General features: G+C 43.6%; 1 protein-coding gene across 1 annotated transcript in view; it reads left to right on the top strand.

Annotated features, from left to right (window-relative positions):
* Positions 1 to 3869: 3869 nt before the first annotated feature.
* Positions 3870 to 27607, top strand: part of LOC109927043 (E3 ubiquitin-protein ligase TRIM9) — a 53100-nt gene continuing 29362 nt past the window's right edge. Inside the window, exons 1-3 of the mRNA XM_048596577.1 lie at positions 3870 to 4683; positions 17533 to 17628; positions 19448 to 19570. Of these exons, the coding sequence (XP_048452534.1) occupies positions 3898 to 4683; positions 17533 to 17628; positions 19448 to 19570 (1005 nt within the window). The 5' untranslated portion in view covers positions 3870 to 3897. The remainder of the gene's footprint in view (positions 4684 to 17532; positions 17629 to 19447; positions 19571 to 27607) is intronic.

Raw genomic sequence — 27607 nt, 5'->3', positions numbered from 1 at the left:
GGTTTTTCCAACAATTGGCAAGGGATCCATGGTTTTCAACGTGGTTGACTCTTAATTCTGGATTTTTAAAAATTGAATTCAAATTCCACCATCTGCTATGGCAGGATTCAAACTGGGGTCCCCAGGGCATTACCTAGGTCTCTGGATAATAGTCTACTGATAATACCACTAGGCCATTGCCTACCTTATTGTATTATTTTGGATATTAGTATGGAAAGAGAATTGGCTAACTAATAGAAGACAAGAACTTGACATCAGAGTGCATTTTCGGGATGGTAACCTGCAGTTAGAAGAGTGCTGCAGAGATCAGTGCTGGAGCCACAATTATTGACAAAATCTATTAATGACTTGGATGAGGGAAGTGAATGTACTATTGCCAAGTCTGCAGATGAGACAAAGATGGGTGGGAAGGCAAGTGGTGAAGGTGACTCAGAGTTTGCAGTGGGATACAGATAGATTAAGTGGGTAGGCAAATGCTTGGCAAATGAAATATAATATGGGAAATGTGAGGTCATACATTTTGCAGGATGAATAGAGAAATTGAATATTATTTAAATAGAAAAAGGCAAGCTATAGAACAGACGGATTTGAGAATCCTTGTCCATGAATCATAAAAAAGGTAGCATCCAAGTTAAGCAGATAATGGGGAAGACAAATGGAATTTTGCCCGTTATTTCAAGGGAATGGAGTATACTAGTAGGAACATTTTCCCCAAACAATACAAGGCACTAGTCAAACCACAGTTGAAATACTGTGAACAGTTTTGGGCCCCTTATCTAAGGAAAGATATAATGACATTGGAGGCAGTCCAGAGAAGGTCGATGGGCTGATACCAAGTATGAAGGTACTGTATTATGAGAGAGCTTGAGTAGTTTGACTCTGTACTCATTCAGAAGACTATAGATTCCCAAGCAGAAAATAAGGTGTTGTTCTTCCAGCTTGCGCTGAGCTGCGCTGGAGCATTGCAACAAGTCTGACACAGAAGATGTTGGCCAGGGAATACAGTGGTGTGTTGAAGTGGCAGGCAACTGGAAACACAGGGTCTTTTTTGCAGACAGAATATTTTGTTTTATTCTTTAACAGGATTAGGGCATCGCTAGCTAGGCAGCATTTATTACCCATCCCTAATTGCCCAGAGGGCAGTTCAGAATCAACCACATTGCTGTGGGTCTGGAGTCACAAGTAGACCAGACCAGGTAAGGATGGTAGTTTCCTTCCCTAAAGGACATTAGTAAACCAAATGGGTTTTTCCGACAATCAACAATGGATTCATGGTCATCATTAGATTCTTAATTCCAGATATTTTTATTGAATTCAAATTCCACTATCTGCCGAGGCAGGATTCGAATCCAGGTCCCGAGAACATTTTCTGGGTCTCTGGATTAACAGTCCAGCAATAATGCCACTAGGCCATCGCCTCCCCCATGAATTGGCATTCTGTGAAGTAGTCACCAGTCCACGTTTTGTTTCCCCAATGTAGAGGAGACCACATTGTGAGCAGTGAATGCAGTAGATTAGATTGATTGAAGTGCAGGTAAAGTGCTACAAACCAACCAATTCCCACAGTTACCTTGACTATACATCCTTATACCCCACTTCCTGTAAAGACTCTATTCCATTCTCCCAGATCCTCCATCTACATAGCAACTGTTCTGATGACACCAACTTCAATAACAGGGCCTCTGAAATGTCCACCTTCTTCCTCAACTGAAGATTCCCCAGCACTGTAGTTGACAGGTTCCTCAGCCATGTCCGACTCATTTCCTACACTTCGGCCCTCACCCCCTCTCTTCCTGTCCTCACCTACCATCCTACCAACATCCACATCCAGGGGCTCATTAGCCACTATTTCCACCATCTTCAGCACCACCACCAAACACATATTCCCCTCCTCTATCCTGTCAGCCTTCCGCAAGGACCATTCCCTCCGCGACACTCTAGTCCACTCCTCCTTCACTCCCAACACTCCTGCCAGAATCCCTTGGCAACTTCCCATGCAATCGCAGAAGGTGTAACAACTGTCCATTTACTTCATCCCTCCTCTGTATCCAAGGGCCCAACACACCTTCTAGTTGAAGCAGCGCTTTACCTGCACTTCACTCAATCTAGTCTACTGCATTCACTGCTCACAATGTGATCTCCTCTATATTGGGGAAATGAAGCGTAGACTGAGTGACTGCTTCGCAGGACACCTGTGTTTTCATAGAATTATCGTAGAATTATAGAATCCCTACAGTGTGGAAACGGCCCTTCAGCCCAACAAGTCCACACTGACCCCCAGAGCACCCCACCCAGACCCATTATCCTTTCCCTGTAACCCATCCACACATCCCCGAACACTGTGGGCAATTTAGCATGGCCAATCCTCTTAGCCTGCACATCTTTGGACTGTGGGAGGAAACCGGAGTACCTGGAGGAAACCCATGCAGACACAGGAAGAATGTGCAAACTCCACACAGACAGGAGCCCGAAGGTGGAATCAAACCTGGGTCCCTGGTGCTGTGAGGCAGCAGTGTTAACCATTGTGCCAGCGTGTCCACTCAAAAAGACTCTGAGCTTCCAGTTGCCTGCCACTTCAACACACCACCATGTTCCCTGGCTAACATCTCTGTCTTAGGCTTGCTGCAGTGCTCCAGCACAGCTCAGTGCAAGCTGGAAGAACAGCACCTCATTTTCCACTAGGGAACTCTACAGCCTTCTGGACTCGAGTTCAACAGGTTTAGGGCTTGAAGCACCTTCTCCCATGTCCTTACCCTAACACTCACACACCAGGCCTTGTTATCACATGGCCTGCTATTACACACAACTCATTGTCAGTCACTAATTGTCCCCATTATAGTTATTCATTTTTGCTAGGCTGATCATTATCCATTCATTTGGCTGAACAACTGTTCTTCTCTCTCTTTGGACTCTATCTCCACCTATTGTTTACTCCTTACCTCTCCCCCGCCCTACTCTATCTTCTGCATAAAAAACAACCTTTTCCTAGCTACTATCAGTTCTCAGGAAATATCACCAGAACCTAAATGTTAACTCTGATTTGTCTCCACAGATGCTGCCAGAACTGCGGAGTTTTTCCAGCCATTTTTGTTTTTGTTTTTGACGTTTAAGCGATTTTAGATATGCAACAATGCCTTAATTGTGTATTTATGAATTCATTGTTCAAATTTGGTGGGACTTTAGAGTGAAACTGGGAGATCACCTTTTCCAAGCCTAAAGTACTTTTGGTCTGCAACCCCTCCTCTAGATTCAGGCTATATTCACATTGTGGCTAACATTGCCATCGAACCAAAGTATAAGTAACTGCAATTTTAAAATATGCTGTTTCCACCACAGGAACTCATCATCACACGCAGAGGACTACCGCTTCTCATCAGGCAGTTCCTCTGGATCAAAGTTGACAAAACTTCACTGAAAACACAAAAATTGCTGGAGATCACAGCAGGTCAAGCAGCTCCATCGAGGGAAAGCAAGCTAACGTTTCCAGTCTAGGTGACTCTTCCCCAGAGGTCTTTTTCAGTACAAATTCCAACACCTGCAGTAATTTGCTCCTGACAGAACTTCAGACAGTGAACATTGGGGATTAACAAAAATAGAAACTGCTGGAACAGCTCAGCAAGTCTGTGGAGAGAAATCAGAATTAATGTTTAGAGTCCAGTGACCCTTCCGCAGTTGTAATATGCGTCCTTCGAGTGAGGGGAGCATGAATATACGCATTGAGCAATGGCTCTATCTCTACCTAATGGAGAGAAAAACAGGAACGCGCAGTGCGCAACAGCGCCCGCCGGGTGAAGGGGTGGGGACACATGCGCAGTGAGTGATTGCGCTGTCCCTCGCCTGGTGCTGAAACGGCGGCGCTGCGTGCCGCGCGTCCCGCCCGATTACCCCGCCAACTGCATGGCTGACATGGAAGAGGAGCTCAAGTGCCCGGTCTGTGGCTCTTTCTACCGAGACCCCATCATCTTGCCGTGCTCGCACAATGTCTGCATGCCCTGTGCCCGCACCATTCTGGTGCAGACTCCCGAGGCGGAGCCGCCGTCTCCCCAGGCCCGGGCCAGGGTCTCGGCCTCGGATTACGACTACCTGGAGCTGGACAAGATGAGCGTGTACAGCGAGGCAGACAGTGGCTACGGTTCCTACACGGGTATCGCGCCGGCCACCCCCAGCCAGAAGTCTCCGAACGGCGTGCGGGTGTTCCCGCCGGCGCCGCTGCGCCACTCGAGCCTGACCTGCCCGCAGTGCCACCGCAGCGCGCTGCTGGAGGAGCGGGGACTCCGCGGCTTTGCCAGGAACCGCCTGCTGGAGGCCATTGTCGGTCGCTACCAGCAAGGTCGCGCCGAGCACGCCCGCTGCCAGCTGTGCGAACTGGGCTCGCAGGAGGCGGCCGTCCATTGCGAGCAGTGCGACGTGTTCTACTGCGAGCCGTGCCAACGACGCTGCCACCCGGCCCGGGGAGCCTTGGCCAAGCACCAGCTCATCCCGGCCGGCCAGGCCCGTGCCCCTGCCCCCACCAAGAAACAACCGCTGCCCCGCAAGCTCTCCACCTGCACCGAGCACGAACTGGAGAACCACAGCATGTACTGCGCCAGTTGCAAGATCCCCGTGTGCTACCAGTGCCTGGAAGATGGGAAACACAGCAAGCACGAACTCAAGGCACTGGGAGCCATGTGGAAACAACACAAGGTACGAGCTCACTTGAAGGGAGAAAGTGCTGAGGGACGAGGAAGGGAAACACCAATAGATGATTTTCACCGGTTGTATTAAGGGAGTACAAAAGAATTGCAGATGTGGGCGGAAGGGTCGGGCCATATCTCTGCTTCCAGAAGATGTTTTGAATGTAAATAAGAGTGCAATCACTTTCCTGGTTTTCAACCAGTCCATTATAATTCACTGCCAGTAGGCAGGGGTTGGGAAGAGCCTTGCTGGTTTCGAAAGCAGTGTTTTTCATGACAGCTGTTCGGTGTCCTAATGGTCATGAACCATGGTTTGTTAGTGGGCTTGGTTCATCAGAATCGACATTTCTTTCGCTGTAGCGGCGCGGTTAATGAAAAGAATTGATGTGTAAGCATCGCTTTTCAGTTAAGAAATGCTCGCTGCCTCCCCTGGCCTCCCCCGTTCTTAATTAGAATCAATACAACCACAGATTTTCTTGTTCAATCAACAATGGCCTTGGCTCTGAAGGATGTTGAGGATGTTACTTGCTATATCCCATGTCAGATGTTGACTAACTGGGAATATTGGCTCAACTGGTAAGATTTTCTTCTTCAACATTTTTATTTTCGAAGTACCTTCCAGGTGAGTTGCAGTTGAAACCCAGCTATCTTGTATGAGGATGAGAGAGTCAACACCTAACGCAGGTATCCCATGCTGGATACTACTGTACGTTTTGGAGCCAACACTGTGGTCTTGGCTGACTGGGAATACCTGAAGTGGAATCTAAAGGTGTGTGGCTGGAAAAGCACAGTAGATAAGACAGCATCAGAGGAGCAGGAATGTCAACATTTTGGGCCAAAATGTTGACTTTCCTGCTCCTCTGATGCTGTCTGATCTACTGTGCTTTTCCAGCCACACACCTGTAGACTCTGGCTTCCAGGATCTACGGTCCTTATTGTCTCCATACCTAAAGTGGAGATTGGACCTTTCAACTTCTAGCACGGTGGTGGTAATATTGCTATTATGCCAATGGTCACTTGTCCAAATTTGACAATGTGGCTGGTTGTCAGCCCAGTATTCAGAGACCAGATTCCAGGATGTCAGACTTGAACCCTTCACCTCCTAACTCTGTGGTAAAAATGTCACCGGAAATCCAAAGGCTCATTTTCACAATCAATAGATAAAATGAAGGACACCTGCAGAGAGATCAACAGTCCATAATTGACATCTTGATAGTTATCCCTCTGTCCAATAATTCACTTGTACTAAGGCTTGATCGTGTCCCTGAGCCAATCATGCTACCCACACTCAAGCTAGCTGATGTGTTAGGTGAGGGTTAGGGTTAACTTGCTTAAATTAATTAATTGTAATTCACTTGTCTTGCGCCATTCATTTTGAATAGATTCCCATTCATACAGAGGAAGGTTTGGGAGAGGGGAATGGAAGAATAAACTGAGGCTCAATATAAAGAGGGGAAGAGAATTAACTTTTAGTGAACTGAGTGAATATAGGTAAAGAGGTGATCACTATTAAAATAAAGAACAAAGTACAATACAGCACAGGAACAGGCCCTGTGACCCTCCAAGCCTGTGCCAACACATTTTGCCCTTCCATATTAAAAGTGTCTTCACTTACAGGATCCGTATCCCTCTATTTCCTTCCTATTCATGTATTCATCCGGAAGATTCTTGAATGCTGCTATTGTCTCTGCTTCCACCACCTCCTCTGGCAACATGTTCCAGGCACTCACTACCCTTTGAAAAACTTGCCTCGCATGTCTCTTTTAAACTTTCACCCCCTTGCACCTTGAACCTTTGTCCCCTAGTAATTGACCCCTCCACCCTGGGAAAAAGCCTCATACTTTCCACTCTATCCATGCCATTCACAATCTTATAAACTTCTATTAGGTCACCCCTCAACCTCCTGCCTTCCAGTGGAAACAAACCCAGTCTATCCAACCTTTATTCATTGGTAAAATCCCCCACACCAGGCAACATGCTGGTAAACCTTTTCTGTACCCTCTCCAAAGCATCCACATCCTTCTGGTAGTGTGGTGATCAGAATTATATGCAATATTCCAAGTGTGGCCTGATTAAAGTTCTATAAAGCTGCAGCATAACTTGTCTATCCTTATACTCAATACCCCTTCCAATGAAGGCAAGCATGCCATAGGTCTTTTTTATTTCCTTGTCTACCTGCTCTCTGCCTTTTAGTGATCTGTGGATCTGCACGCGCAGATCTCTCTGCATATCAATACTCCTAAAGGTTCTGTCATTCACTGTATAAATTCCACTTGTATTTGACCTTCCAAAACACATCATCTCCAGATTAAACTCCATCTGCCATTTTTCTGTCCATGCCTCCAACAGATCTGTATCCTCTACAATCCACCTCACTATCCGCAACTCCACCAATCTTTGTATTATCTGCAAACTTACTAATTACACCAGCTACGTTTTCCTCCAAATCATTTATGTAGATCACGAACAGCAGAGGTCCCAGCACTGATCGCTGTGGAACACCACTAGTCATAGCCCTTCGTTCCAAAAAGCATCTTTGCACCACTACCCTCTGTCTCCTATGACTAAGCCAGTTCTCTATCCATATTAATAAAAACCGAAAGAACTGCAGATGCTGTAAATCAGGAACAAAAACAGAAGTTGCTGGAAAAGGTTAGCAAGTCTGGCAGCATCTGTGAAGAAAAGGAATTGGTGGAGGATGATCTCAGGGAAGGAAGTGTGGAATTCCTAAAGCAAGTTGCTATTAAAAAGGAAGAGGCGTTGTGCCTCTTAAAAAGTATCAAGATAGACAAGTCCCCAGAATATTCCAGAATATTGAGGGACGCAAGAGAACAGATGCTGCCAGACCTACTGAACTTTTACAGCAACTTCTGTTTTTGTTCCTGATTTACAGCATCTGCAGTTCTTCCAGTTTTTATTTAGTATTTAATTCAGTGCCAAATCTCTTCTTGGCATGCCTACCTTGAAGAAATTCTGCTCCTCTCTTTCTTCTTGTCCACCGACATTAATTTCACTGTCACTCCTCCTGTTTGATCAAGTATTTACTAAAACTCATTTCCACAGCCATATCACATTCCTCAGTGACTGCCTCTGGCTCAGACTCACTCCAGATGGATTCCAACTGAAGTTTCATCCCCCATGTTTTGAATCCTCCCAGGATCACAGATATCTCTTGATGTTCAACATTCCATGGACAGCTGCTCTTGCCGCATCCTTAGATCCACACTCAGTGCCATGCGGCGTCACATGCCCACTCTCAACCTTTCTCTCCAACAGCATCGCAACACACTGGCTCAGGGCTGCACCACTCCACAGTTCCACTTCATCCTCTGGCTCATTCGTCGTGCTAACAAGAAACTTTTTCTTTTCCTTTCAGGCATCAAGGCCCAAAATAAAAGCCCCTCCCAATTTTCTGCATATAAACTGACATTTTCCCAGCTACCGTCTGTTCTGAAGAAGGGTCATTGGGCCCAAAACGTTAACTCTGATTTTTTCTTCACAGATGCAGCCAGACCTGCTGAGCTTTTCCAGCAACTTCTGTTTTTGTCTCTATCCATCTTGGTAGTTCACGCCTGATACCATGTGACTTCACCTTTTGTACCAGTCTGCCATGAGGGACCTTGTCAAAGGCTTTACTGATGTCCATGTAGACAACATCGACTGCTTTTCCCTCAGCAATCATCTTCATCACCTCCTCAAAAATCTTGATCAAGTTAGTGAGGGATGACCTCCCCAGCACAAAACCATACTGTCCATCGCTAATCAGTCCATTTGCTTCTAAATGCCTATTGGTCTTGTCCCTGAGAATCTTTTTCAATAATTTCCCTACCACTGACATGAGGCTCACAGGCCTGTAATTTCCTGGATTATCCCTGTTACCCTTTTTAAATGATGGGATAACATTAGCTATTCTCCAGTCCTCTGGAACCTCACCTGTGGCCAAAGAGGATACAAAGATGTCTGTCAAAGCTGCAACAATTTGTTCTCTTGCCTCCCTCAATATTCTGGGATAAATCCTATCAGGACAACACCTCTTCCTTTTTAATAGCAACTTGGCTTAGAAATTCAACACTCCCTTCCGTGAGATCATCCTCCACCAGTTCCTTCTGTTTGGTGAATACTAATACAAAGTATTCTTTTAAGACCTCACCTACCTCTCCTTTGTCCTTGAGTGTTGCCAACCCTTTCCCTAGCTACCTTGCTTTTTATATGTGTATAAAAAGCCTTGAGATTCTCCTTAGTTCTGTTTGCTAATGACTTACTGATCTTTTTTAGCCCTTCTAATTCCTTGTTTAAGTTTTTTTCCTATTTCCCATATACTTCAAGGACTTTGTCAGTTTGCATCCTCCTATACCTTACGTATGCTTCTGTTTCTTTCTGACTAAGGTCTTTAACGTCCCTGGTCATCCAAGGTTCACGTAACTTGCCATAACTATCCTTCATTCTTGCAGGAATGTGCCGCTCCTGAACTCTTATCAACTACCGTTTGAAATACTCCCATATGTCCAATGTGGATTTACCCTCCAATCAACACTCTCCAGTACCTGCCTAATATTGTTGTAGTTGCCTTCCCCCAGTTTAATACCTTCAGCCGAGGACTGCTGTTACCCCTGTGAGTAACTTAAAACTCACAGTATTATGGTCACTAGTCCCAAAATGCTCCTCACTGATACTTCACGCACCTGGCTAGGCTCATTTACCAAAACTAGGTCCAGTATAACCCCTTCCCTGGTTGGACTTATTACATACTGTGTCAAGAAACCCTCCCAAATGGTCCTTACAAATTCTGCTCCATCCAAGCCCCTAGCACGAAGTGAGTCCCAGTCAATACAGGGCAAGTTAAAATCACCCACCACAACAACGCTGCTGTTTTTACATCTTTCTAAAAGCCGTCTGCGTATTCTCTCCTCTATCTCCTAAATTCTGTAAAGAATATTGTTCTTGAATTATTGCCTCAAGTGGACATGTCAGGTCTGGCCTTACAATTGATTTGCTTTGTGTAATGTTGGAGATTCGTACCCATTTTTGGTCAGGATCTTGGTTTAGTTTAGATTCTATTGCTGTGAAATTAGATTTGTTTCTCAAAATTCCTAGCAGAATTTCCTGTCTTGAGAGCAAAAAAAAAACAAGAAAAAGCTGATTAAGAATTCTGACGTGCTGTCCTGGGGAGAAGTAAATTAGTTATTTTAATAGTTGCATGTTGGATTTGAGATGATGGGGAGTCATCCAACACATCCTAAGATGACTCATACCTTTTAGTATTGGAATGGTTTTCATTTTCAGTGATCAGCAGGAGACTTAGCAGAACAATACAGTTATCACAGCTCCCACGCTAAGCTTGGGAGTCGTATATTCAAGGGAGTAAACTTGGCAGCTGTTGGATGCAGAGCATGACCCATCACCACCTGACTCAGATGTAAGAATATTACCACCAAGTCAATTGACATAACATGACATAAGTTCCTGGCTGGATATCAATTCAGTATTTAAATACCATATTTCGATTTCTACTTACCATGATTGTTGGAGTGGTGCCCAAACCCTTTACCTTCTGAGTCAGAGGTGAGAGAAGGGTCATTCATGCAGTTTTCTTCTTACTTTCTGCCTCTCTAGGATTAAGGATCTTTCAATTTGAACCTGGCATAGGCATAGTGAGACAGAAACATTTAGCTTTAAAAGGTTGATGACAATCCATTCATTAATGGGTTGCACTAACATACTTTGTTATTTCCAATGTTGGGAGGGGTAATAAAGTAGCTGCATTTCACTCAAACTACTTTTAGTTCATTCAACTTTTTAAAAATTTGTTCATGAGATGTTGGTGTTACTGTCTAGGCTAGCATTTACTGCCCGTCCCTAAATGCCCTGGAGAAAGTGGTGGTGAGCTGCCAGCTTGAATGTTGCAGTCCTTAGAGATTAGAGATACCTACAATGCTGTTGGAAAGAGAGTTCCAGTGTTTTGACCTAGTAACAGTGAAGGAATGGAGTACAGTTCAGTTTCTGGTCAATGTTAACCCCAAGGCTGTTAATAGTGGAGTTTCAATGGTGGCAATGCCATTAAGTGATTACATATACTCTCTTGTTAACATTGTTCTTTTCCTGCCACTTGTGTAGCACAAATGTTACTTGCCACTTATCAACTAAATCCTGGATTTTTCCAGGTGTGGCTGCATACAAACATGGATTATTTCAGTATCTGAGGAATGGTGTACAACATTGTACGATCAAACAATGACCATTGCCACTTCTGATCTCATGATGGGGAAAAGATCATTGCTGAAGCACTGAAGATGTTTGGGTCTAGGACACTACCCTGAGGGACAACTACATGTCTGTTGTGATGTCCTGGGGCTGAGATGATTGACTCCCAACAACACAACCGTCTTTCTTTGTCCTTGGTATGATTCCAACCAGAGGAGAGGTTCCCCCTTCATGTGGCAGAACTGCAGATCCATTATTTGTGGGATCACTTTGCTCTTCTGTCGCACTCTGCTTCTGCTGTTTCTGCAAGTAGTCTGGTGTTGTAGCTTTGACAGACTGATACTTAATTTTTAGGTATGTCTAGTCTGTTCCTGTCATGCCCTTCTGCTTTCTTCATTAAACCAAAGTTGATGTCATTGCTTGATCATAATGTTGGAGTGAGGGATATGCCAAACCTTGAGGCTACAGATGGATGCCAAGTTTTGAGTTCCTCATCTGTTTGTCCAATTTAGTACAGTGATAGTAGCACATAACATGGCAGACAGTTTCCTTGGTGTGAATGTTGTGTCCATGAAGAAAATGCAATGGTCTCTCCTACTGATATCATCATGGATGGTGCATCTGCATGAGGTTAATTTTCAAAGACAAGGTCAAGTAGATTTTTCTCTCTTGCTAGTTCCCTAACTACCAACCACAGACTCAGTTTATCATGTATTTTTTTAGGACCCAGCCAGCTCAGTTTGTCAGGGACATAGAGTCTACCTGCTGTGATGCTGAACCTGAAAGATTATATAACGCAGAACCGAAATGTACAGTAGCCCCCTAAAACCATTCAGTCTCAGCTATTGCTAGCATTAAGACATTTTTCCTGTTTTGCCTCAATGGATTTGTAATGTTTATTTAAGATAGAAGAGTAGAATTCTCCAGGACAGGAAGGAAGCTTTTTGTAGTACATCATTTCTCTGATCTCCTACTAATTTCTTGTTCTTTGAGTATATTTTAAAGTCTTTGAGATGGAATAGTCACCATTCACCTGAATGGATGCAGACACAACTGAATTTGAGAAGTTCAAGACAATCACATTCAGTTAGCATCCTATCATTGTAGTCTGTACCCATCCTTTCCTCTAAAATAGACCAAAAGATTTGTGGATGCTGAAGATCTGAAACAAAAACAGAAATTGCTAGAGAAACTCAGCAGGTCTGGCAGTGTCTGTGGAGAGAAAACAGAGTTAATATTTTGTGTTCAGTGTCCTTCTTCGGAATTATTAGTAACGAGGAAAGAATGGTACTTAGGCTGATGACAGTGGAAGACACCAGCAACACACCAGAACTTAAAGAATATAAGGCAGCAAAGAAAGTGTAGTTGACATCACTAAGGAAAAGGTCAGGGGGAACCTGAAAGGACTGAAGGTGGATAAAATCACCAGGACCAGAAAGCCTACACACCAGAGTTCTGAAAGAGATAGCTGAGGAGATTGTAGAGGCATTAGTGGTGATCTTTCAGGAATCTCTGGAGTCAGGGAGGGTGACAGAGGGCAGTGAAATGACTAATGTAACACCCTTGTTTAAGAAGGGAAGGAGGCAGAAGACAGGAAACTATAGACTGGTTAGCCTAGCCTCAGTGCTGGCAAGATTTTAGAGTCCATTATTTAAGATGAGATTGCAGAGTACTTGGAAGTGCATGGTAAAATAGGGCAGAGTCAGCATGGCTTCATCAAGGGGAGGTCATGCCTGACAAATCTGTTAGAATTCATTGAGGTGGTAACAAACAAGTTAGACAAAGGACAGCGAGTAGATGTGATGTATTTGGATTTCCAGAAGGCCTGACAAGGTGCTGCACAAGAGGCTGTTACATAAGATGAGAACCAATGGTATTAGGGGAAAGCTACTGGCATGGATAGAGGATTGGCTGGCTGGCAGAAGGCGGAGAGTAGGGATGAAGGGGTCTTTTTCAGGATGGTAACTGGTGACGAGTGGAGTTTTCCTCGGGTCAGGGTTGGGCCCACAACTATTCATGTTATACATTAACAATCTTGTTAAAGGAACTGAGGGCATTGTTGCTATGTTTGCAGCTGTCACAAAGATTTGTGGAGGAACAGGTAGTGTTGTGGCAGTGGGGCGGCTGCAGAAGGACTTGGAGAGGCTAGGAGAGCGGGCTGAGAAGTCGCAAATGGAATACGAAATGGGAATGTGAGATGTTATGCACCTTGGTAGGAAAAATAGAGGCATAGACTATTTTGTAAATGAGAAAAGGCTTCAGAATTCTGAAGCACAAAGGAACTTGGGAATCTAGTTCAGGATTCTCTTAAAATTAACATGTAGGTGCAGTTGACAGTTATGAAGAAAATGCAATGTTTGCATTTATTTCAAGAGGGCTGGAATACAAGAGCAGAGATGTACTGCTGAGACTGTATAAGGCTCTGCTCAGACCACATTTAAAATATTGTGAGCAGTTATAGATCCCAATCTAAGGGAGCATGTGCTGGCATTGTAGGGGGTCCACAGGAGGTTGACAAGCATGATCCCAGGGATGAAGGGCTTGTCATATGAGAACTCTGTGTCTGTACCCAATGGATTTGATGAAAACTTACAGAATACTGTGAGGCCTAGATAGAGTTGATGTGGAGTGGATGTTTCCACTACTAGAAGAGCCGAGGACCCTGGGGCACAGCCTCAGAGTGAAGGAATGACCCTTTAGAACTGAGATGAGGAGGAATTTGTTCAGCCAGAGGGTGGTTAATCTGTGCTACTCATTGCCGCAGAGGACTGTGGAGGCCAAGTCATTGAGTATATTTAAGACAGAGATACGAGAGATACAAGTTCCTGATTAGTAAGGGGATCAAGGGTTGTAGAGACAAAGCAGGAAAATGAGGTTGAGAAACATATCAACCATAATCAAATGGTGAGCAGACTCAATAGGCTGAATGGCCTAATTCTGCTCCTCTATCTTATTACCTAATAGACAGGTGGTGGGGAAAAGGAATGAGCTGATAGATGAAGATGGAACCCAGAGAGAAAGACAGTTAAGCAGTCAAAGGGATGGCTGATAGCAAGCCAGGGAAGGAGAAAAGCTGATATTGGAGATAATGAGTAGGTGAAAATGGTTTGGCTGTGCTGAAAGCAGCCCATGCCATGACAGGGCCTAGGGTCTGGGGATGGGTCAAGGACATTGAAGGAGCGAGGGTCAGCGCAAGCTGAAAGAACAGTATCTCATTTTCCACGTGAGAACCCTGCAGCCTTCTGGCTAGTCTCACCCTCTCTTTGTCTGCCTAACTTCCTTTTTCAGTGTCTGGGCCCCAGCTCCATCTCCCCGCTCACTCCTTCTTCCCCATCCACCCCCACCCACTCCCACTACCTGTCATCAGCATAAATACCACTTTTACCTAGCTACTATCAGTTCTGAGGAAGGATTGCTGGACTCAAAACATGCTACCAGACCTACTGAGTTCCTCCAGCAATTTCCACCGTTTCCTCTATGGGTGCATAGTTGCCACAACATGTAGGATCTTTCAGTTCCTCTGCATAACCGCCCAAGCTTACTTTGACACCACATTAACCTCTGCTATCAAGAAAGAGATGCACAACAATGTAATACAAACAACATCACTTAATCTTCCTGCATCACTGTTTTGCACACCATCAGTACACCAGCTACGTAGCTGAAAGGCTTTCAAGTTATTTTCACCAACCACCTACATATCTATCACCATGCACTGCAACTCAGATGATAAAGTGGCTCAGATGGTTTATTGTTAATCTGGTCATATGATACAGAGCAACAGAATCTCACAGTATTGAGAATCTAAGCAAATCAGAAATCGAGATTTTAACAGATCTTTGCTAGACTGTGTGCTTAATATAAAGGATTAATTGTCTCATTCTCAGCTAGCATATTAATCAGAAATCTCTTATTACTTAAATTATCATAGAAAGTGAAATTAGCATTTATATAGTGCCTTCTATCCTCAGGGTAACATGATCCACATCATAGTTGTGGAATTATTTTTGGAATACAACTGTTATTCAGATAAATGTGGCAGCCAATTAGTACTTAATCCAGCTATCTAGTCTGATCTTCTTTTACCTGCTCCTCCTTGCACATACGAGAAAACCTTACCCTCACAAGCAGTTTTAACTCTCTGCTCTTCCACATGAATTCTCACTACTTCAGGAAGTGAATTTTTGAACTCCTCCAAAATAATTGGCTCTAAAAGAGTATCATATGTTTGATCTATTTTAAATGCTCTTCTCCACCTATCAAAATTACTTAATTTGATCCTTTCAAATTCAACGTACATTTGACCAGGGTCCCTCCTTAGATTCCGGAAACATTGTATGTAGGCCCGTCAAGCCTGCTCTGCCATTCAATAAGATCATGGCTGATCTTACCGTGGACTCAGGCCCACTTACTACCCACTCACCATAACCCTTAATTTCTTTACTGTTCAAAAATCTATCTTTCTTTGCCTTAAAAACATTCAACAAGGCAGCCTCAACTGCTTCACTGGATAGGGAATTCCAAAGATTCACAACCCTTTGCTTCAAGAAGTTCCTCGTCAACTCAGTCCTAAATCAGGTCCCCCTCATTTTGAGGCTATGCCCCCAAATTCTAGTTTCACCCACCAGTGGAAACAACCTCCCTGCTTCTGTCATATCTTGATAATTTTATATGTTCCCTTCATAATTTTATATGTTTCTATAACGTCCCCTTCATTCTTCCAAATTCCAATGAGCATAGTCCCAGTATACTCAATCTTTGCTCATAAACCAAACCTGTCAATTCCAAAATCAACTTAGGTAACCTCCTCTGCTCCCCCTCAATGCCAGTCCATCCTTTCTCAAGTAAGGAGACCTAGGGGCAGCATGGTGGCTCAGTGGTTAGCACTGTTGCCTCACAGTGCCAGGGACCCAGGTTCAATTCTACCCTCGGGCGACTGTCTGTGTGGAGTTTGTATGTTCTCTGTGGGTTTCCTCCCACAGTCCAAAGATGTGCAGGTTAGGTGGATTGGCCATTTAAATTGCCCATAGTGTTCAGGGATGTGTAGCTTAGGTGGGTCATAGGGGGATGGGTCTGGGTGGGATGCTCCAAGGGTCGGTGTGGACTTGTTGGGGCAAAGGGCCTGTTTCCACTCTGAAGGGATTCAATGAAAACTGTAGCAATACTCAAGGTGCAGCCTCACCAGCACCCTACACAGCTGCAGCATAACCTCCCTATTTATAAACACCATCCATGTAGAAATGAAAGATAATACCATCACCTCTCTAATTGCCAACTTCTGAAGTTCAAACTCTTTGTCTTTCTGCTTTTCTTCTCTCTCTTTCTCCCTTTATTCTGCTAGGGCCTTCCTCTCCTTTTCTTTTTCCTCTGCTTTTAATTGTAATTCAAACTGTTTCATTTTCTTTTCTATTTCTTTTTGTTCTGCTAAGGCTATGCTTTTTGTTTGTCTCTAATTCAAGCTGCTTCATTTGCAATTGAATTTTAGCCATTTCCAAAGATTCTGTTGACATTCCTGGCAATTGTAAATGCTGCACGACTGCTACAACTATCTCTCCTTTCCTCGCAGACACAGGCAACCCCAGTTCCAGCTTGTTTGCCAATTCCGAAAGCTTTGCCTTGCTCACTTTCTGTAAAACTCCCAAAGTGACTTCTTCTACCTCTAAGAAACTCCTACTGACTGAAAGAGCTTTTACTACACAAGGCACACCCTGTTTAAACCGACCGAATTCAACCCCCCAAAATATATTAAGAAGGTAGCCTAGACCCTAAATTTTTCTTATTTTAAAGGTAAATGTCAGGTACTGTGTTCCAGATGCAATTCGATTGGTCAAACTACTCAACGTTAAGCAAAACACTATTTATTCAAACACTGGTTCAGAGAAAGGGTCACCGGACCTGAAACATTAACTCTGTTTTTCCCTTCACAGATGCTGCCAGACCTGCTGAGCTTTTCCAGCAACTTTGTTTTTGTTCATTTATTCAAACAGATTGGTTAAAATACAACAAAAGGAAGAAGAACTTAGAATAGCTTAACCAATTGGAAAATGTAATAGAATAATAGATATGGTAACTGTTACTAATTAACTGTTCCAATATAGTAATGTCCCAAAAACATACCCTTGACGAAAGGTAAATTCAAAAAACAGATTTATCTCTCATGCAATCAAGCAGCCCAGGAGGACAACCCCCAGGTTTTGGCTGTAATCGAGAGAGGGAAAAATAGCTTCTACTTTGATACCCCATTAGCAACTGCTGCTAAAAACTAAATTCCCTGCTTCTGTGTAGGAGCTTAACCACACCCATTTAGGCTGCTCCTATTGTTCCAGCTTTTAAAAAAACAACCAAGGCTTCAGAAGTTGTTCATCATTTCATACAGTGCTTGGCACCTTTTCCCCAATCTCTCTCTCTAAAAGAAACCAGGACAAAACCACCTCTGAAAACCAAAGCATTGTCTCAATTTGTTATTGTGCTGTTAAGCACTGACTTAGCTGCGTAAGGGGTTGAAATCATAGGCTTCTTTTTTTAAGGAGAGTTTTACCCAAAAAACCAACCTCCATGTATAACTTGAAGGTGAGACTAAAAAGTGAACCTTTGTGACTGTGAAATGTGTAAGTGGGAATCTAGTGACAATGTAAATCTTTATTTTTCCCAAATTTAGGCTCAGCTGTCTCAAGCATTAAATGGTGTGTCTGACAAAGCAAAGGAGGCCAAAGAGTTTTTGGTTCATTTGAAAAATATGGTCCAATTAATTCAGGTAAGTTCAGTGAAAGATTTTGGACATCCCATGCATGATTGCTTTGTGAAATCACAAAGTTTCTGTTGAAAATAAATGGCCAAACACTGGTATTTTCTTTCAGTGAGTTCTGCTTGCCCACCTGCATATCTTGTAAACTACTACTTCCTTTCGGAGAAGATGTGGGAGCAAAAAGCAAGTTGGATAACCGTGATGGACAGTGAATGAACTGCTCACATCATTAATTAACATTCCTGTTTATTGGCGTTAGTATGTAATTTCTGACCCCAGGCAATATTTATAGATAGACCCCTTGATACAGAGCAGCCTGGATAAGTGAGTGTAAACCAAGAACCTAGATTGGACAGTGCTAATTTGTTTCAAGCAGCTGCAGTGAAATCAAAAGTTCTGGCAACAAATCTATTTTACTAGATGGATTATTAGTGTGGGCATATCTTTGGAGAAAGGAATGCTGTGATGACTGAACTAAGAGAGTAAAAATAAAAGTTTAAAATGTTTTATTAATATGAGATAATCCACATTATAGACAAAGGGAAAATACTATAAGCATGCAACTATTTTCAATGAAGTACTGGAAATTATTTTACAATGTAATTTACTTGGACTTTAGTAAAGCCTTTAATAAGGTTCCACATGGTAGACTGATTAGTAAAGATAAATTGCATGGGATTCAGGGCCAGCTTGCCAGTTGGATACAAAATTGCCTTTACAGTAGGAGCCAGAGGATGGTGGTGGAGAGTTGTTTCTCAGACTGAAGGCCTGTGACCAGTGGTGTTCCACAGGGATCTGTACCCGATCAATTGGGCCAATGGGCTGAGGAGTGACAGGAGGAGTTTAATTTGGATAACTGTGAGGTATTGCATTTTGATAAAACAAACAAGGCCAGGATTTATACAATTAATGGTCGGTACCTGTGTAACGTTGTAGAACAGAGATACCCAGAGGTTCGCGTACATAATTCTTTGAAATTTGCATCACAGGTAGACAGGATGGTTAAGGAGGCACTTAGCACGCTTATCTTAATTGCTCAAACCTTTGAGTATAGAAGTTGAGACATCTATTGAGGTTGTACAGGACGTTGATGAGATTTCTTCTGTGTGCAGTTCTGGTCACCCTGTTTGCCATTTCTGGGCGACCAGAACTGTGCAGGGCAAGTTCATCCAGGTGCAAAATGGCCTTTTAAAGATGGCACCAGTGCCAGAAATGTCAGTCAATTCCAGAATCTTGAGTAAATGGTGAGTTAATCTGGGAACGGCACATGGTAAGATGGGGGGATTTGGATGTGATATTTGCCATAAGGGTTGACATGCCAATTAATACAGCAAATTTGGTATGATACGGCAAGAAAACTCACTCGGTCTCACAGAGAGAATCACTCCACCAAAACAATGTGACTTGCACCTAGTCAAAAAAAGCATAAAATCAAGGCCGTTGTGTTGCATTTACAAATAGTTTTTGAAGAGAATCAATGTTATAAATAGGAACAAATTACAGCAGATGCTGCAAACTGTACTGGAAACAAAAAATCTTGAAAATCATAGCAGGTCTGCCATTTTCACATTCTGATCACTTAATATGCACAATCAACACTCTTTCTCTCCCAGCTCTCCACATTCGCTCTATTGCATAAATGCTGCCCCTTCCATAGTCATGTCAGCTCTGATGAAGCATCACCTAAAATTGAATCATTAGCTTGAGCTCTCTCTATGGATGCTGTCTGACACGCTGTGATTTCCAGCACTTTTTGTTTTCAATATTATAAATACATTTGAACCCAATGTTTCTAACCTTCACTGTAGTTCTCTTTTCTGTTTTGTAGGAGAATGGTGTGGAAGTTGAGGCATGCCTTGTGGCACAATGTGATGCACTTGTTGATGCATTAAATCGCCAGAAAGCCAAGTTACTTACTAGAGTTACCAAGGAGCGGGAGTTTAAATTAAAGGTGAGTCTGTGAAAAAACAGTGATTGTGACATTGATTGCACTAGTAACAAAATAAGATCTAATAATACTTATGAAATGATAAATGCATGCAGCGCAGAAGGAAGCCATTGTGCCTGTTTGCTCTTTGAAAGAACTATCCAATTAGGTTCATTCTGCTGCTTTTCCCCATGGTGCTGGAAAGTTTTCCTTTGAATGAATGTTTAATTTACTTTTGAAAGTTATTGTTGAATCTGCTTTGCCATCATTCCAGATCCCAATGATAAACTCTGAATTTAAAAATGAAACTCATCTCTCTTCTGGCTCTTTAGCCAATGATTTTAAATCTTTGTCCTCTGGTTACTGACTGCCTTGTCACTTTCTCTCCTTTTCCTCCTTCAAAATCCTTCATAATTTTGAAGACTTCTATTCAATCTCCACTTAACCTTCTCTGCTCCCTGAAGGGAATAATTCTAACTTCTCCAGCCTCCACATTACTGAAGACCCTGATCTACGGCACCACTCTTGTACATCTCTTCGATTCCCTTCATTTTTAGGTGTTAAATCTTTAAAATTTTGTTTAAAGTCATTTTAAAATGAAGAATACAAATTGGGTTTTACTTGAAAATATTCAAAGTTTACCTAATATTGTGTTTTACAAGTTAAATATTTAAATGTTAAATATTAGTTTGTATGAAATAGCCAAATTCATTTAGAAACTGTGGAAAAGACCAATCATTAATTTAAATTAAATTGTTAAATAAACCAAATAAAGACAAAATAATTACTCATAAATCCAACGAGGAATTTAGAAAAAGTGCATTTACCTGGAGAAAAGTTGGCATGTGGAACCTGCTGAAGCAAAGAATAGTTGAGGTGCATAGCATAAATATATTTATCTACATTCCTGTCATGTTCATGTGGAGAAAGGAACTCAGGGATGTGTTAATAGGTTTGGATGAAGAGGGTGGGAGATGTTCATATGAAGGATAAACACAAACATGGGCTGGTGGGCTGAATGAAAAATATAGAAACATAGTAAATAGGAGTAGTAGTAGGCCATTTGGCCCTTAGACCTGTCCACCATTTGATATGATCATGGCTGATCATCCAACTCAGTACCCTACTTCTGCTTTTTCCCATACCATTCGATCCCTTTATCCACAAGAAATATATTGAACAAACACAATCTACAAATAGACTGAAAAGTTAATTTGAAAAGACGGATTTGAGATGCTTATAAATCGATTTGATAGCTACAAAGTGCATTTACTTCTGTTTTAATTTTCTCATTATTTCAGTTCTTCCACTTCAGAGGCACATGTGGCAAATCTTTAGACAAGGAATAGAGGTTTGGGCACAAAAGCTGAAGCTGCTTGAAATCGGAAATAAAAGCAAAATGCTGTAAATACTCAGCCAGGCATCACCTGTGGAGGGGAATAGAGATAACAGTTCAATCAGGTGAAGCATTATCATCGACCTCAAACTTTGAACTCTATTTCTCTGTATGGATGCTGCCTGACCTGCTGGATGTTTCCAGCATTAATGCAGCTTTCAGAACCTGGCTATCCAGCCTCAAGAAGGATGGTGTCACAAAATATATCTGCGTGTGTACAAAAAAAAAGTACTGTCTCAGTCCCAGTTTACACGTCACAGTTTCTTCACTGAGGACCTTAATTTTAGAATAAAAGACTGAGCCCCAACCAGGTAATGTTGGCAATGGGCTCTTTGAAAGCACTGGTTGAAAAATCATAATAAGACCATGGGGACAATTTCTGTAATATAAATACTTTGTAATGTGCAGGCACCGATTTTCATTCTCAGGCTGGGTGCCTGGAACAACCAAATTTGTGGCTCTGCAAACGTGAGCTTTAAAAATGGCCTTCCACACTCTCCATTTTCAATCTGCAGTGTAGGCTGGACTGGAAATTGGGCTGGATGACCTGGGAAGAACAGAGGAGGATATCAGTTGCCGAGTATAAACCAGAAGAACTCTGGATACTGGAAATCAGAAAGAAAAAAATAGAAGTTGCTGGAATAGCTCAGCAGGTCTGGCAGCATGTTGAGCGAAATCAGAGTTAATGTTTCAGGTCAGGTGACCCTTCTTCAGAACTGAGTTGCCAAGGTTGGCTGAGCAGAAATCCTAACTCAGGGCTTCCATGCATGTAACAATTAAAATGAAAGAGTGAAATCTAAGGTGTTGCCCCAGCTCTCACTCCTCTCCATCACTCACCCTCACCCCAACACTATCCCCATGCTCCTCCATGCCAACACATGCTGCCTGATGTCCTCTACCCATCCCTCGTGGCCAATCATAACTTTACCATTCTATGCCCCTCTACCCAATGCCCATCCTCCTCACACTCATTTACGCCCCTCAAACCCCTTTATGCCCCTCTATCTGCTTCCATGGCCCCTCATATTCCCTATGCCATCTTTTTGCCAACTCATTTCAATTCATAGTTCCAAATTTTTCCCCTTCCTCCATCATGCCACCTCATTTTGTATCCACTCGTATCAATGAATACAAGACAGAAAAAAATAAAATTCTAGCACTTAACATTCTATACTGCAGACTATTCTCTACAGAATAAAGCATTCTCAGTCATAGGACACATTTTGACAGCTTTGACAGCTCTTAACAGCACTGAGACTTGACAGGTTTGAAGCTTCTTGATTGACCTTGATAGGTTTGATATTTCTTGACTAGTCTTGACAGTTTGACATATTTTCATTTATCTTGCAAATTTAGAAACTTCTTTCACAGCTTTACACTTCCAAGGGCTATATGCACCTTTTAGGCTAAAATAACTCCGCAAAGGCTGGTGTCCCATCACCACACCACCCTCGATTTGCATGTGGAAAGTCTTTGATGCTGGTCCAGCTCCCTCAGAGCCAGCTATCAAAGTGAGCAGGATGACTGACACTCCTCTTTTTGGCTCCTCCTCAGCCATGGGTCCCTGATTGGACCAGGTTAATAGTCCCAATCAGGTAACTCATATTCTATAAGGTCCACCTGGCTCACCTCATTACAATCACTGCAACTCTCCCCTTCTGAGTTTGAGGACAGAGGCCAGTTCTTTTTTTTTGCAGTCCTGGAATTTTCTGGGAATCCTGGAATTCTCTCCTGAATGGCACTGTGGGTCAACCCACAGCAGGTGGACTGCGGTTCAAGAAAGCAGCTGACTACCACCTTCTCAAGGGCAATTAGGGATGTGCAATAACTGCTTGCCAGCCAACAATATCCACATCCCACAAATGAGTAAAAGAAAAAGCTCTTCCTGGGGCGTTTTAGCACTGGGTCAGGTTCCTCCAACTCTTCCTTGGATACAGGCAGTGTGTAATGCACAGTAGCTCGCCTGTTGCGCCCAGAGCATCTCAGAAGAAATTCATTCTCATCTTCAGGTGGCAAAGGCATCGAGGTGACGACATCCACCATGTCCATCTCAGATTTTCAGGTCTCTTCAACGCTTGGCAGAGAGGGAGAAGCCATGGGTTCCAACAGCCTTTCCAACTGTTCCAAGTTATAGAACATAGAACATTACAGCGCAGTACAGGCCCTTCGGCCCTCGATGTTGCGCCGACCTGTGAAACCAATCTGAAGCCCATCTAACCTAAACTATTCCATTATCATCCATATGTTTATCCAATGACCATTTAAATGCCCTTAAAGTGGGCGAGTCTACTATTTTTGCAGGCAGGGCATTCCACGCCCTTACTACTCTCTGAGTAAAGAACCGACCTCTGACGTCTGTCCTATATCTATCACCCCTCAATTTAAAGCTATGTCCCCTCGTGCTAGCCATCACCATCCGAGGAAAAAGGCTCCCACTGTCCACCCTATCTAATCCTCTGATCATCTTGTATGTCTCTATTAAGTCACCTCTTAACCTTCTTCTCTCTAACGAAAACAGCCTCAAGTCCCTCAGCCTTTCCTCATAAGACCTTCCCTCCATACCAGGCAACATCCTGGTAAATCTCCTCTGCACCCTTTCCAATGCTTCCACATCCTTCCTATAATGCGGTGACCAGAACTGTACGCAATACTCCAAGTGCGGCCGCACCAGAGTTTTGTGCAGCTGCAACATGACCTCATGGCTCCGAAACTCAATCCCTCTACCAATAAAACCTAGCATACTGTACGCCTTCTTAACAACGCTATCAACCTGGGTGGCAACTTTCAGTGATCTGTGCACATGGACACTGAGATCTTTCTGCTCATCCACACTACCAAGAATCTTACCATTAGCCCAGTACTCTGTATTCCTGTTACTCCTTCCAAAAGTTGCTGGGCATGTTTTGCTCCCACCCAGTTTGTGGTCCACATCCTTGTTCAGGACCACTGCATGGACCCAAACTTTATACGTCACTGGAACTGACCTCATGTCGATCATGCCACTTACCCATGCAGGGCCATTGCCGTGATTCCTACACCAAACTTTGTCCCTTGAAGTAAACTGTCTCTCTTGCTTAGCGGAATCTTATGTTCAGCACTGACATTTTTGATGCCATTTCACCTTTTCCCCACCCCCAGGTGCGGGAAGATCAGATTTAACCTGGTGCAGAGTCTTTTCCCCATTAACAACTCTGCTGGAGCTATCCCTGTAGTTGCATGAGAGGTGGTCCAATAATCAAACAGGGATTGGGACAGTTTGGTATCGAGTGAAGCTGTGGGTTGTTTCCGGAAGCCTGCCTTCAAAAATCGGACTGTTTTTTCTGCCAGACCATTGGATTATGAATGGTATGGAGCTGTCCTCATATGTCAAATGCATTCAAATTTAGGAATTAGTACAATTCCCTGCTGTTAGATGATGGCCTGTTATCTGTGACCAACACTTCCGGGTGTCTGTATATTGCAAAAAATGTGTGCAGTATCTTCTGTTGTCATTCCCGTATTTGATGAATGAACTCTATGTACATTCAGTCACTTTGAGTCGGTGCTCACAATGACTAAGATCATTGAGCCCATGGAAGGTCCCACATAGTCAAAGAGTAACCAAGTTCAGGGTTTACCTGGCAATTTCCATGAATGTAAGGGGAGCTGCTAGCAGTACCTTTTGTTCTTGTTGGCACTCTGGGCACTGTCCCACCAACACAGGTATGTCTGCATCCAGTCCTGGCCACTAAACATAATTTCTCACAGACATCTTCATTTTGGAAACCTCTGGATGACCCTGGTGGAGTTCAGCCAGTATCTGGTGGGGACCTTTCCTAGGGACAATCACCTCAACTGTGGTCTGGTCTCTCCAAGTCTATAAATGTTTCAATTCTGGTGGTGGTGGCCCTTTCACTTCCCCTCATCACCACCAACTGTTTCAGTTTTTCCAGGACCGGATCTTTCTGCTTCCAAAGTCTGATATTGCTGTGGTTGGAAGTGTATCCAGAAAATGTAAAACCATTACAGACTCTTCCAGTGGTGGTACCACCGATGGTGTATCTGCCAATGGGAGGCAGCTCAATGCATCCAAATTTGCTACTTGGCCTCCCAGATGGTGTTTCAACTTGTAATTATACGCACTTAGTATTATAGCACACTGCTGAATTTAATCTGAAGGTATGGGCAGCACTGCCTTGTCCTCTTTAATTAGACCTAGCAGAGATGCCAACTTGGCTCATTGGTAGCACTCTTGATTCTGAGTCAGAAGGTTGTGGGTTCAAGGCTTAGGAGCACTGCTAACACAGTGCACAACTCTGTTCTCTCGGGTGACTGTGTGTGTGGAGTTTGCACGTTCTCCCTGTGTCTGCGTGGATTTCCACCAGGTACTCTGGTTTCCTCCCACAGTCCAAAGATGAGCAGGTTAGGTGATTGGCCATGCTAAATTACCCATAGTGTTCAAGGATGTGTAAGTTAGATGGGTTAGCCATGGGAAATGCAGGGTTACAGGGATAGAGAAGGGGTCTGGGTCTGGGCGGGATGCTCTTCAGAGGATTGGTGTGGACTGGTTGGGCCGATTGACCTGTTTCCACACTGTAGAGATTCTAAGCTGTTTGTGGTTCATTATTATTACAAAATTATGTACGTAAAGGTATTGGTTTGAACTTCTTGACTCCAAATATGACTGATAAACCTTCCTTCTCTATCTGGGCGTATTTACGATCTGCATTAGCCAAAGTCCTGGATGCATACACTGTTGGGCAGGCATCTCCATTGGGCCACCTCTGATCTAATACTACCCCAATATCGTCGGGGAGGCATTGCATGTCAATACCAGATCTCACCTGGGATCATTGTATGTCAACACCTTAGAGACTTTCACTTCCCTGAAAGTTATGGCATGGTTACGTGAGGCCAAGGCTGACACTTTTGAAGAGTTGATGCAAAGGTGCCAGGATGGAGGCCAGGTTATGTAACTTTATGAACTTTATGTAATAACTCACCAGTCCAAGGAAAGACCTAAGCTCCATATCAAATGTGAGAGCTGGGGCACCTTCTATTGCCCTCGCTTTATCTTCCAACGAGTGTAACTCAGCCTTGTCTACCCTGTAGTTCACGTAGGTCACTTGGGGTGGCTGGAACATACATCTTTCCCTTCTAAAGTGTATGCCTGCCCGGGAGAAACATCTAAGGACAATGTCCAAGATCTCTAAGCATTCCATAATGGTTTTCCCTGTTATTAGCACATCATTTAGACAAATAGCGACCTGGGGTAGTCCACGTAAAATGTTCTCCATCTTCTGCTGAAATATCGCACAGGCTGAGATACCCCAAATGGCAGTCTCGTATATTGGTACAAACCCTTAAGGGTATTAACTGTAGCATACTTCTGGGAATCCTCATCCAACTGCAATTGCAAGTACACATGCCTCATGTCCAGCTTTGAGAAGGACAGCCCCTGTCAGCTTTGCATATAAATCCTCCATGCAAGGACTTGGGTATTTATCCAGCTGTGAAAAGCAGTTTACTGTTTGTTTAAAATCCGCACAAGAGTGAACTGACCTGTCGGGCTTCACAGTTGGTATGACCGTTGTCGCCCATTCTGCAAACTGGACTGCTTTGATGATTCCTTCGCCTTCCAGCTTCCTGACTTCTGCCTCTACTTTTGCCCATAAGGCAAATCGCACTGGGCAGGCCTTGCAGCATCATAGCATTGCTTCCTGGTCAACATGGAAGGTGGCCTTTACTGCTTTGATAATCCCTAGACCTTCCTGAAAAACTGAAAGAACTGCTAGACCTGCTGAGCTTTTCCAACAACTTCTGTTTTTCCTTCCTGAAAAACATCCAGGTATTCGATTAAAACTTCACTCAGGCAGACATTTTCTAATCGAAAAATGTTGAGCCAATCTAGTTGAATCTTCTCAACCAATTTCGTCTTATTGGGCTTGGGCCTGAGCCTTTTATTACAATCAGTGGTAACTGAACCAGCTGCTTCTCATAAGAGTACCCTTAATCTGTATAGGTTCCCCAGTATAGGTTCTCAGTCTAGCCAAGGTCTTGCACAAACATAAGGGTTAGAGTTCAGAGTGAATTTTGTTAAAGACTGGTTTTGCAATCACTGAAATGGCCACGCCAGTACTGATCTTCATTAGAACAGGATGACCATTTAACCAGACATTTATTTTGATTGAGATAGTAGGAACTGCAGATGCTGGAGAATCCGAGACAACAAGGTGCAGGGCTGGATGAACACAGCAGGCCAAGCAGCATCATAGGAGCAGAGAGGCTGACGTTTCAGGCCTAGACCCTTCATCAGAAAAGGGGGAGGGGAAGGGAGTTTTGAAATAAATAGGGAGAGAGTGGGAGGCGGATAGAAGAGGGATAGAGGAGCGGATAGGTGGAGAGGAAACAAACAGGTCGAAGAGGCGGGGATGGAGCCAGTAAAGGTGAGTGTAGGTAGGGAGTTAGGAAGGGGATAGGTCAGTCCAGGGAGGACGGACAAGTCAAGGGGGCGGGATGAGGTTGGTCGGTAGGAGATGGAGGTGCGGCTTGAGGTGGGAGGAGGGGATAGGTGGGAGGAAGAACAGGTTAGGGAGGCAGGGACGAGCTGGACTGGTTTTGGGATGCGGTAGGGGGAGGGGAGATTTTGAAACTTGTGAAATCCACATTGATACCATTGGGCTGCA

Source organism: Rhincodon typus, chromosome 5, assembly GCF_021869965.1.
Source record: "Rhincodon typus isolate 14 chromosome 5, sRhiTyp1.1, whole genome shotgun sequence".
Taxonomy (NCBI): domain Eukaryota; kingdom Metazoa; phylum Chordata; class Chondrichthyes; order Orectolobiformes; family Rhincodontidae; genus Rhincodon; species Rhincodon typus.
The sequence above is the reverse complement of the archived record's forward strand: the minus strand, read 5'-3'. Positions and strand labels throughout refer to the sequence as shown.